This window comes from Battus philenor, unplaced genomic scaffold (genome assembly GCF_028537555.1).
Source record: "Battus philenor isolate CCGP_79_NKW_IND1 unplaced genomic scaffold, ilBatPhil1.0.hap1 SCAF_13, whole genome shotgun sequence".
Classification (NCBI taxonomy): Eukaryota; Metazoa; Arthropoda; class Insecta; order Lepidoptera; family Papilionidae; genus Battus; species Battus philenor.
In genome coordinates, this window is record NW_027181675.1 from 10,748,649 (window position 1) to 10,761,098 (window position 12,450).

A 12,450-nucleotide genomic window follows, 5' to 3' on the forward strand; every position below is an offset into this window, starting at 1 on the left:
CCGATAATTTCTGAAAGAACATTACACTAAAACTAAATCAAATAAACTACATGTTTGATAACTTACATAAAATAAATCAAACTACTTTTACAACATTAAAAGTACACCTGTTCTATTGTTATATGAAATACATACTTTGTCTAAAAATGAGAAATGATTTAGACAGAAATAAAGCAAAAAAAAATTGATACAGAATAATAAAACATACACATTGTAAAACATGCAATTTTTATTTTCTTTGTCCCTATAATTAGTTATGAAAATTGTTAGTATATTTTATAAGTTGTTTAAGCCGCAAATTATCTTATTTAAAAAAATAAGATGGCGCGTAAATAATATACATAATGAAGAAGATAAAGAAAAAAAGCTTAATAAGATTCTGATTTAAATAATTGGCCTATTAAGGAATTATTCCATTCATATATACAGAGAAAAACGATATTGTTTTCAAATTTTTTTTTCCAATTTGTACAAAAATATATTCCCTATTTCAGCCCATGCGCAGGCGGTCGACTATTGCGGAGATGCAGATGTGAAAACGTTGTCAGTGCCCACTGATGATGGTGGAACATTAGCGTGTTTTTGTCGGTGAAAGTCCGTCAAAACCCATAATTTTCGCTGCAAGAGTATTTTTCACACATAAAGGACAGGTGCAGCAAAACCACGATTAAAAGTTTATGCGTTTTATTTCTCAATGGCTTTTATAGTTTTCTTGTATGAATTAAAGTATTTGTGATTTACATTTTAACAAGTTTTTTAAGAAAATAAAATGCACTATCTGAATGGAAACTATGAATCTTATCCATGTAACATTCATAGTTTCTATTAGGATTTGTTGGACAGGTAAAGGTTAGAAATTAAAACATTATATTGAAACTTATTTTAATTACATTAAATGTTACATCTAATCACTTCCGCTACCGCTTCCGCTTTCATCGCCAGATCCTGATGACGCTTCTGCTTCTGAAGACGAGGCCTTCTTCTCTTTCTTAGATTCTTTAGTCTGTAAATATGAATTAATATAGTTAATATCGTTCATATTTATAGGTGATAAATCTCATGTTGTTTGCACAAATTTGTTTATAAAAAAAACTTTCTTCCTCTCTTTCATTTTGCCGTGGTCTGCAGGTTCCACGTTTATGCAGCATTTTTAATTAAACTTGTTTACAACTTTGTATAGCAGAAAATTTGATTGATTGATTAGTAAATTATATAACTTATGAATTGACTTAGTTTGCCGGTATCATGATATTTTTCTTGATGGTTAGCGAGACCTTAGCTATATGTTAACCACTGCTATTAATACTAAATAAATTGTTAAAACATGTTAAAAGAGTTAACTCTATATTGCATCATAATATTAGCTCTATAGCTTATATTCCATTTATAAAATTTTACGCAATACTCAAGAAAAAACATATTTATTCATATTTTTTCTTAATTTTCATTTATAATAAACTAGTTGTCTTGTCGCAATAAACTTTGTACCTTTAAAAGTTTTTGTAATTTAATTCGAACTAACCAAAATACTAACAAGCCTATTTTGTTTTCATTGATGTATTTTCGACATCTACGGAGAGTTGTTTTAACTAACATTGTGGTAAACGCCAAAAGGATTATTATTTAACCGTTACCTATATACAATTTTCAATTCTCTGTCTTCATGAAAAATTCCAGAAATTGTTAACTGAATTAGTCAAATCGTATTCTCAAAATTGCGAGTGCTTCCGGTCCTTCTATGCTGGTGGTATAAGCACAAAATTTCTCAATAATATCTATATTTATATTTTATCACCATCAACATGTCAGCCGAAAGACACCCACTCCAAAGCACAGGCCTTCTCTTAATATCGCTACGATGACCCGAAAAAAAACTTATTAATGTAAGAACCGTTATGATCCTCTAAGTATTTTCAAAATCTGTCGGTAACTTTGAAGATTCTTAAAAGATCATAACGATTTTTGCCTTAGAAGAACGGTATTTTTTTTTTACAAAAAAAGGAATATAGCCTGCATTTTTCAATATACATTTTGCAATCTATATTTTCGTACATGTAAATTAAACAAAATGAGAATTAGAAGCGGTGCATTAAAATATACTCATATTATACACATTGAGTTGAAAAAAAAATATTTATATGTGTTCTTACTTCTTTGCTATCTTTCTTCTTTTCCTTCTTTTCTTTATCGGAGTCTGAAGAACTGTCATCGTCTTCTATATACTCTTTGCTCGTGAACTTGCCGGACCCAGCGCCGACAGTGCTGGCGGTCTTCGCTTTCTTACTTGGTGGTGGAGGTTTACTCTTCTTGTCTGCTGCCTTACGCTCCTTTTCAGCTGCCTTCTTTTTCTGCTTGAACTCATCAGCCGCTCCACTTTCTTTATACTTCTTCATCGCCTGATTGTATTCTTCCTTTGCTTTGTTTGCCTTCTCCTCCCACTCCTAAATGAAATAAATAAACTTTATTTGGATTTAACATTTTCCAATAAAAACAAATTGTACACATATATTATAACAGTATGTAACAACGCAATATACTAATGGAATTAACGAATTGTATTACACAAGTGTCTTATTGTAGTCCCAAATGTAAAGATATGAAGCGCCTAAGGGAGAATAATTAATGCTAGTGTGTTACTAATGCTCTTAAGTTAGTTTAGGGTTATTGTCATCAACTCATTCGCAGGGCGACCGCTGTTGTACATCGGCCTCAAATATAGATTTCCGATAGAAATGGTTGGTAGAGGCCTGCTTGCAGCGTCGTATGATGATTGAAACGAGGCCGGTACGCTCTGTGCAACGTCGGACATGTTAACATTTAGACAATGTTCATATAGAAACATTGATTTCATGATATTGATGCAAAGTGGTAACACATCGCTGGATTATTCATTATATCTGTCGAAATTTAATTATTTTGACACAAATATTTGTTTGCATAATAGGTAGTTTTTTAGCATATTATGTTTATAAAAGATTAATATTTTCCATGTTATAATAACCACAAAAACTCCTCTAATTTGTTATGGGCTTTTCTGAGATCAGGGTGCATTTGAAGGCTTCAAGGTTTTAAGTTGAAGGATGCTCTTATGAAGACTACAGTCTTATATTAGTTTCTTTCCAATTGCGCTTTCTAACATTCTATTCTCCTAGACATTATAACTGAATAATAATATTATTGGTAATTAATAATAGATGCTTATAAGTTATACCTAAGTTAAAGATTATAATTATTAGCGCCATCTTTCTTAAGCTATTAACGACATTTAATGTGTCATTCTTCAGTTAAGTTGGATCTAGTAATTACGTTCATATTTTGAGGATTTTTGTGTACATAAAAAGCTATTTTACATAAGATAAACAAACATACAGATTTGTCTTTAAGGTCTCGCCAGAGCTCGCCGCCTTTCTTAGCGATCTCCGTTACTTTGATCCCCGGGTTCTCTTCGACGATCTTCTTTCGGTTCTCGTTGAGCCACAACATGAATGCGGTGACCGGCCGTTTCGGTGCATTTGCGTCTTTTTCCCGTTTCTTAGATTTCTCTTTACGCTTGCGTGGAGCTTCTGACTGGTAAAAAAAAAAGAAATGTTTAATATTTTCATCACAAAATCTAATTTTCTCACATTATATCTTTACTGTCTAATTCAATCTAGCGCACGTCCACTGCATATACATGTGTTGTGTTACTTTCGCCATTTACTGATGTTTATTTACGGGAAATGTATAATATACTATACATAAACTACAGAGCAAACTAAAGTGATAATGCAACTGGTAATGGTTTTTAGTAAAATTTAATATTATGCGAGTTTTGTATGTATACATAGGACTTTGCTACATGTAGTAAAACTTTGTATGGCCAATCAAGAAGCAGCACTTAATGCTAGATTTGAAAAATATTTGTATAATAAGAGTTACTATATTGTAAATGACTTCATAGATAATAGCACACTTTGGGATGACGGGATGACGTGGCTGTCCCTTGGCAATTTCAATGTTAATTCAATATGAGATTTTATAATATTTAGACACATACACAGCCCTGTTGTGTTTCTATCATTTGATCTTCTCAGGTCTGCGACATTTATCATATTGAATAAAGAGTTTATATACATATCGGGTTGAATAAACAGTTTTTGCAGCTCATCATAGATATTGGTTAAAGATTGACTATATATATACTTAAACCTAAAGTTTAATAAAAGAAAACTACGTTTTAGAATGGCTCTATGAATGTTTATATTTGATTATTTTAAATAATAAAATATTGAAACTTACAATTGTGATGGTTTTCTTGGGTTTCTTCTCCTTTTTCTTTTCTTTTTTGCTGTCGTTTGACGCCCCTGATGCGTCGGACTCCTCGGATGACGATGGATTGGTATCATACCTTAGTGAGAAATAAATGGATTATTTAAGATAAATATGGCGAAGCTTATAGTGATAATTTCGAGTATCCTCGGCAATCATTTTGTTTAATATTTTTTCGCCCTTGAAAGAAATTACCCTCAAAATATACACAATTTACTTTATCAGCAATTTTACTACAGTGCCATAGAAACCGCTGTACCGCGGTAATCTATGGCGGAGAGGAATATCGGTCGCTCGGTTACGTCAGTCAACGCTCATGCTCTATTTTTCCTCGGTCCCCACTTTGGCTCGGTTTTCTGAGGCGCGGTACAGCGGTTTCGATAGCATATAGTCCACACTTTACTTGCAGAATCATCCCAATGTTTTAGGTAGACTGTTCTAATTAATTTAGATATCATTTATAAATATAAGACGTTTGGTTTATGTTCATTAAAATCATTCATATAATTATTAAATTTTTTATACTATTTTTAATTTATCACAAGATTATATGAGACTAAAAATATGCAGGTCCTGTAAAGCTAAATAAATTCAAATCAATTATAATAATTACTACTGAAAAAAGCCATTGGGTGTACAATCTTACGGTTATATATTTCAAAGTGTTTTATTAGAACACATTCGCACAGGTTCCATTCCTCACCTAAAATATTTCTTGCAAATAAACTAGATGGTTTGAAATCTATATTGCATAAAACAAATTAGAATTTAATTAATATAAGCTTGTTATATAGGTTCTGTAAAATGCCGCTATAGGGGTACTTAATCAGATTTAACATTACTTGATATTATATACAAACTACAAAAATTCTATTGAAATTATGTGTGAAACTGCTTTCAACAATAATTTTTTATATGGATTCGCAGAGCTTTCGGATTTACTAAGTACTACTGACTCTTGTATACTCGTAAATAATAATTATTTCTTTAAGTACGTAATTAAAAAAAAAAACATTTTGGAGGAATCCCTATATCCTGGACGTTTTAAGATTAAAAATACTAAATAGTGCAAATATTTTCTTAAATTTAATAGATTTCATTGTCTTAGCCGATTAGTTGAATTAACACGAAATGTAAATTTTCCTATAAAGAATGTGTTAAGTTTTTAATATATAATAATAAATATTATTATTGGTATTTTAAAAGTATGAGACCTATTTTATCAAGTAAAAAAAAAAATATGTAACCCTAATATGCCAATCTACAGAAAATGGAGACGAAATACAAGAAGACTGCTCCACATTACACAGTTTTTGTTCTTATTTGTTCACAGAGTAAGTAGAATAAGTAGATCCTTACACGCAATAAAAATAACCGACATAACTCAACAAACCCATAAGTCTCGGATCAGCAAGCGCTGTGTAAAGATGTAATAACAATTAAAGATTGTGGGTAAACGGGTAAAAGAGAACATGGTACTAACTCCTCGGCCACGTCGCTCTGGTTGGCCTTATCCGGGTTGAAGTCCTCGTCGGTACTCTCGTCGCTGCCGTCCGAGTCATTGGAGTCCCGTTCCTTGGCCTCGGCCTTTACACGCGCCAGGTACGCGTCCGGCTCCTTCTCCGTGTCCGAATCGCCGAAGTCGTCGTCGTACAGCGCCTTGTCCTGAAACCGATAATCACAACACGTTAGTATTTCAAAAATTACAATTATTATTACAAAAGTGGAACACATTTAAATAATGTTGATTTTATTTTCGTAACTAACATCGGTCAATAGAAGGTTTATATTAGAGTTTTTCAGTCACATAGCCAGGGTAAGCGAAGAAAACTTTTGAACACCGGACACATGGATGGTGGGGACCACCACAACGCCGCAGCTCCATGCTGCCAATCAGGTCTGAACCACGTTTGATACCACTGTATTTGAAGCAATACACATCGTCGAAAACCGACACTATTGGCGTAAAATCGTGCGCGACAACTTTCCGAAAATGGTTACGATCTTCAGTAGTGAGAAAACGACGTAAGGCGGCCAGTCAAGAGACGATAAATCGATACTCTGGTAGGGGTTTTCATGAAATAGGTTCAACCGTTTGATAATTTTTTAACTAAAATTTTAAGCTAAAATTATATTGTTGAAATTTTATTTAAAAACATCAACATCGAATGTTTAAGTATAATTTATAATTGACAAACTTTATAATTTTCATAAGAAAATAAAACTAAATTATATTATTATTTTAGAGGTAAAAATATTATAGATGTATAATAATTAATGAAATTGTAGTTTCTCTATGAGATATATATTCTCTATGATATATATCCATTAGATCTATATCTTTTCTCTCTAATACTATTTTATTTCTAATACTAAAATTATTTATTATACATTTAAGTAATTTTGGTCCTATTTCGTAAACCTGTTTTGTGTAATTTTTTATTTCATATTTTCGGAATTTTCAAACAATATATTAATTTAAAAAAAGACTCCTGAATCAATGTAAAAATAAAATTGTCTGGACCAAAATAATTAATTTAAAATAGTCTTTGTCACGTATTTCTAATGTTATCAGAAGCAATTCTGTTCAAACAAAAACGAATGCACTTGAAAAATGAAGCCACTGTAGGCTTCTTTTCCAGCCAAATATTTTGACAAAATTTTACAACATAATACTTAAGTTCATCATCGTATTCAAAAATGTGTTTAAATTATTTTCTGACGATAGCCACTACTAATCCTATCACCCGATTTCGAATTTACGTTGTTTTATGGGACAACTGGGTTAGGTTATTTCTTCTAAATTGACTTATGAGTAAGAAATTACATAATCTGTAATACTTACGTTTTTGCCGGTATTCTTTACGTGAAGTTTCTTCGAGGTGATATAATCAAACAACTTGTCATACTCTCCCTTCTCTATGCTGCTGAATGTGTGTATACTGCCTGATTTCAACTCTATTTCAAAGTCAAATGATCTGAAAAAGAAATTGTTGTTATGCTTAACCATCATCATTATTATATTAAAAATTAACATGCCTCAAGGCAATGTCACAGCTCAACCTTCTACTAACTTGCGAGTCAGGTAAATCTTATTTGCTAAACATAGTTATCCTAAGTATGCCACATTCCGTGGATTAGGGAGGGAGCAGGGTGCTCAGCCTAAAATCTTTTTTAAGATAGCACAGCTCGAGGGTTCCTCAAGAAGCCTCCTCTTGGAACGCTATAAACTACAACTTAACCAAATTGAGAGTGAAATGTCCACAAAGGTTGATACCACCAAACAAAATTCCTTCTATCCTATCCTATATATCCTAATATAATATGTTCTAAAATTAAATTTATGGTAAGAGGTTCCCAAGCTCTTTTGCAATATAATAATTCAAGAGTGAATTGATATCTAGGCAAGCATGTACAATTGTAGACTTTCTTATTGCTTAAGAGCAGGCAAGACAGAGGTCAAGAGCTTTGCCTATAAACAATATTCAAAAAGTACAGATACAATGTCTGAAACTATGAATTAGTGGTACTTAAATTAGAAATTATATAAAAAATATTTCTATAACAAAAATATAACATAAATAAAATAACAATATGATAAAGTTCATTATACTATTTAAGATGGATAGATGTTTTTTCAAAACAATAGAGATTCTTTATAAGTCCTTTGCACTCGCCACCCAGATATATTATTTAAACTTGAAATGTTACAATGCTTTTCATATACGGTATATCTATTGGAAACCTATGGATATTCCTTAGAACTATATATAATTCTTCTTTAATATGGTTCCTTTGGTTATACAGTTTCCTATTTGAGATACTAGAAAATTTTAATGGTAATGGCGGAAAGTTACGTTATACATATAAATATTGCTATAAATAATTTTGTCTGCAATAGATAAAAACAAACAAGAAATGACCAACTGTTTTAGACAACATATTTTGGTTTTTGGAAACCTAGAGAAAATATGTTATTTTTTGACAAGATTTATTTTAGCAATAATGGTGTTTTGGCCTTGCTTGGCTTAGTATAAATAATCTATATATAAATATCAGTGAGCTGTATAGCAAGGTCTTCACATATTTAATTAAGAACAACTTACTTAGTTGAGGATGCCCCTCCTCTAGCAAAGTTGACCGACGCAATTTCTTCAAAGCGAATGTGCACAGGCGGTTTATGAACATAGATAAAGCCTTTCTCCAGAGGGTACAGGTATCCTGCTGCGGCTTTGTATGAGCATGCGATGGCTGGAGTCTTATGATGTCTGTTATACACAAATTAAAAAATTAATACATTGTTCAACTAACCAAAAATTACTAAAGAATACCTACTACAGTGTAAAATATTTTTTAGGTAATAATACAGCTACAGCAATTGTGAAGTACTAAATTTATTTTAGACTATTCTCAGATCAGGTTGTGTTTGGATTCATTGTGGATTTATTTTAAACTTATTATTAGGAAGTTCAACTTGATATCAGTTTATATCAATTGAGTAATTTCAACATTTCTAATGTATCTCTTGACATTCACATGTGAATTGGTTGGTCGTGCTACTATCAATATTATTACCAATTAATAGAAAATATTATTACCCTAAAAAGTCTCCAGGGCCTGTTACTCTTCTGTTTATAATCACCTTCATAATTTTGGCAAGCACTTCATAAGTGGGTCCTGACAGTTCTTTTGTAATTTTTCCCTCATATTTTTCTTTCAATTCTTCTCTGAAAAAAGATAACATTATTAATAATATGTGTGATGTTTTAATATAAAAACCAAGCAAAATTTTAATAACCATTCTCATAAATAATAATTCATTTTTATGTAGTAACATATAAGAATATTGTCAATAACTTTAAGTGGAAACCTTAAATAAGGAGTGTACAAATAATGTTATAGTAACTTACTCAGTGAATGGCAATTCAATACTGGACTCTTCTTCAATTCCGAACAACAGTACTAGATAATGATATCTAGTTTGACCTTGCTTGATTGGTGGGTCCAATGAAACCACAAAGAACATTTGCCTAGTATCCTTATGTGGCAGTAAAAACAGCCTTAGTACTGTAGACATGGGTATCTTGTAATCAAATGTTTTACCATGGAGTTGGAAGAAGGTTTGAAAAACTTTGATGTCATAGCGACCTCTGAAATAAATTAGATTAAATTGTAATAAAATCTGTAAAAGTAAAAATGAACTCACAATGTGTTGCTAATAATTCAAAATAATGTTCTTATGTAGAAGAAAAATTGTAAGGACAACATTAAACAAAATACTTCCTTTTCTGTACAAACACACAGACAATAAATTTAAACACCTATTTGAAGCTGATATTTGATGTCAATGAAGTAAAAAGAAATGTGGCCTAGGACAAATCAAAGAATGACATTATGTTTAAAGCTATGAAAATATATTAATACTAGCTTTCATTGTATGAAATAGAAAACCTTTTCTTGATAAGTTTTTTCTTAATAAAGCCTTAAGTCAAAGTAATAACTGTAAACGTTTTATTTGTTTTTCTCTTGTCTGTAGGGGTAGCTAGTTTTTAATAAATATGGTAGACTAAAGGATGCAAAAGCTTAGATAAATATATTTTCTCAATTGAAATCAAGATGTTTTGCTTTTGTATGTATTTTATGTTGTAGATGAAGTAAAGCTATTTCATCACATCAATAGAAAAAATCAACAAAATGAGAGCTGTTTGAAATTTATAATAACTGCCATTTGCTTTAGACTCCAGTGCTTAAGTCTTGGTGCACAGAAGACTATATTACTTTATCAATTGAGGTACAATTTTTTAAATATGTTCTTGAACACTTACCGAGGTGTGAGACATTGTAATTCCCTAAATATGGCAATAGCATCACCAGAGACTGAAATCACACTGGCTTTGTTCATTACTTGCTGGTGGAAGGCTTCTACAGCATCCATATCACCTGCCAGCTCATTGGTTGGAATGTGAAACCTCATCTCCATCAGAGACACCGGTGTGTCATCATTCTACAAACATACATACAGTTACTTTAAAATTAACTTTTAAGAGTAATTTATTTAAAAAAAAACACTATTTTATTACTATGATAATTAAATATAGCAGTCATTACATTATAGTACACTCTGTATATAATTATAATTAAATACCTGATGAAATTCAAGTGTGACTTCATTCTTGCCAGTGTTACATTGTGACACATAATGTAAGGGAATTTCAAAGGCTGTGTTAGACCCAACATTAAAACTTAACACAGCACCATTGAACTTAGCTGTGCCCCAATTCCAGCCCTTCAATGACAGTTCTTTTTCAAGCATATCTTTGTTGTAGTTTGATTTGAAGAATTTTGCCACTTTTTCTTGTTCCTGTCGAAGAATGTGCACATAATATTATCAATAGTCATCATTACAAATTCTGAGTATAAAACTTTAAACAACTTATGATTATTGATAATTTTTTTTGTCAATGATTAGTATTGTTAGGGTTATGGCGTTTAAAGCTTTACCAGATTAAGGGGCTACAATGTTAAAGAATCTTGGCCAACTCTTCTTAAGTTTCCACAGAAGCTATCGCTTGAGTTTTACATTATGTATATATTGCCGGATTTTTATATGACCAAGCTCTTAGATGATTATGACCAAGCTATTAGATGTATGCATAGAAAAAATGTGCAAGTTAATCTTATTTACATTTTTATAAAACCGATTGAATAAAATTGATTAAGATATTATGATGCAACTACTAATATGCTTGAACAAAACTAAAATATGATGTAAATAATTTCATCTGTTTTAATGTATGTATAATTTTTATTAAATTTGGTAATAACTTATTGACATACCCCTTCTTTAAACCCTCCATATCTATGCAAAGTACCATTCTTGAGAAAGATCCTTAGACCCCAGGAACCAATGAATTTCTGAAAGTTTACTAGATCGATATCATTAGCAGATATTTGTTCAACTTTGCCGGTTTTACTATTTTTAAATATAATATTTTGATCCGTCATTTTAAGACGCCCGGGAACCTATAACAAAACAATATTTAGAGAATTTACAAAACAACTTCATAGCAAAACAAAAGAAATAAATATTATTAATTATACCATAGTCCCTTTTATTTCAGCTGATACGTCATTATATTCGAGAAATTCCATTGTGCAATTCTTGATATCTTTAAACCTTCTTAGATTTCTAACATTAATATATTAGCGAATAAAGTTTTCCATGCGCGGTTAAGAATCTGACAATGTTTCGTAGTTGATGTTTTACCCTTAACCTTCAAAATTAAAATTGTTAGCGGGTTAAAAACATACAGCCATTTGAACACGTAAAATAAATAATATGTGTTAAAAAATAATAACCATCTCTTAACTATTGATTATCATCACTTTTAAATAATGATGACACTGATAAAGGTTTAAAACTTAATGGCATAGAAAATTTAATTATTAAATAGTATGTAATTTTTAAAAGCATCGTTTTTAAGAAATCTAATATTTATAACATGGTTTTTATTACTCCTTAATTTTTTGGACTACAGTTTATTTATTTTTGAACTTTAAAGCTTAACTTCATAAATTAAAAATTATACTAATGGAATAGCTTTGATATTTCTGTATGCTGTCAGTATCACTGTCAGTAACTCTTGTGTCATCTTCATTCATCAGTTTGTTTAATTTGCTTTTGATGTAGGTCGTGTTGTACAGCTAACAGTACGCGTTTACTATTCTCGTTCGAAGCCTTGGGAAATTGTTTGTTTATTTTAATGTTATTGTAATTAATCTGCAGGCTATACAATAAACAGGTGTGGAGTGAGGTGTCATTGATATCTAGTTGGAATTTATATTAAAACTTTAGTCCTTGAAATTATAATCCGTAGGTGTCTTTTGCATGTGCAAAATCTATGGCGTCATTATCGCTTCCTCGAGTCCTCCAGCTAAAGAAGAATAGTCTTGATGCTGAGCGGGAACAGTTCGAGAAATTCCAGGTAATTGCAATTTAAGGAGTGGCTTAATTTTTGTCTAATATTATCCTTAAAGTAATCGGTTTCTTTATTCATTTATTATCTTATGATTTTATTTTACGGTTCTTTATTTAACAAATGTGTAACTCATTTAATTTTTAACATAAGATATGGTATAAAT

The 12,450-nt window shown here is 31.0% G+C and overlaps 2 protein-coding genes across 2 annotated transcripts in view; one reads left to right on the forward strand and one right to left on the reverse strand.

Moving 5' to 3' along the window:
• Positions 1 to 675: 675 nt before the first annotated feature.
• On the reverse strand, positions 676 to 11,569 carry Ssrp (structure specific recognition protein). Its single transcript, XM_068776914.1, has 13 exons — positions 11,410 to 11,569; positions 11,146 to 11,331; positions 10,454 to 10,669; positions 10,134 to 10,312; positions 9,219 to 9,458; positions 8,907 to 9,035; positions 8,415 to 8,576; positions 7,154 to 7,286; positions 5,792 to 5,973; positions 4,279 to 4,387; positions 3,370 to 3,567; positions 2,151 to 2,441; positions 676 to 1,003 (listed from the first exon to the last, which is right to left on the reverse strand). Exons 1-13 carry the CDS (start codon positions 11,458 to 11,460, stop codon positions 905 to 907), a joined length of 2,175 nt encoding a protein of 724 aa, XP_068633015.1. The 5' UTR covers positions 11,461 to 11,569; the 3' UTR covers positions 676 to 904.
• A 396-nt stretch (positions 11,570 to 11,965) lies between these two features.
• The window catches only part of Hip1 (Huntingtin interacting protein 1), a 48,805-nt gene continuing 48,320 nt past the window's right edge, over positions 11,966 to 12,450 (forward strand). Inside the window, exon 1 of the mRNA XM_068777451.1 lies at positions 11,966 to 12,293. Coding sequence (XP_068633552.1) covers positions 12,210 to 12,293 — 84 coding nt within the window. The 5' untranslated portion in view covers positions 11,966 to 12,209. The remainder of the gene's footprint in view (positions 12,294 to 12,450) is intronic.

Bases quoted from the DNA above. Each gene is read 5' to 3' on its own strand.
- Ssrp (XM_068776914.1), bottom strand. From the start codon at position 11,460: ATGGAATTTCTCGAATATAATGACGTATCAGCTGAAATAAAAGGGACT. The intron at 11,332-11,409 runs GTATAATTAATA...GTTTTGTTATAG, and splicing joins CTGAAATAAAAGGGACTATG to GTTCCCGGGCGTCTTAAAAT. The intron at 10,670-11,145 runs GTATGTCAATAA...ATTCTTCGACAG, and splicing joins ATGGAGGGTTTAAAGAAGGG to GAACAAGAAAAAGTGGCAAA.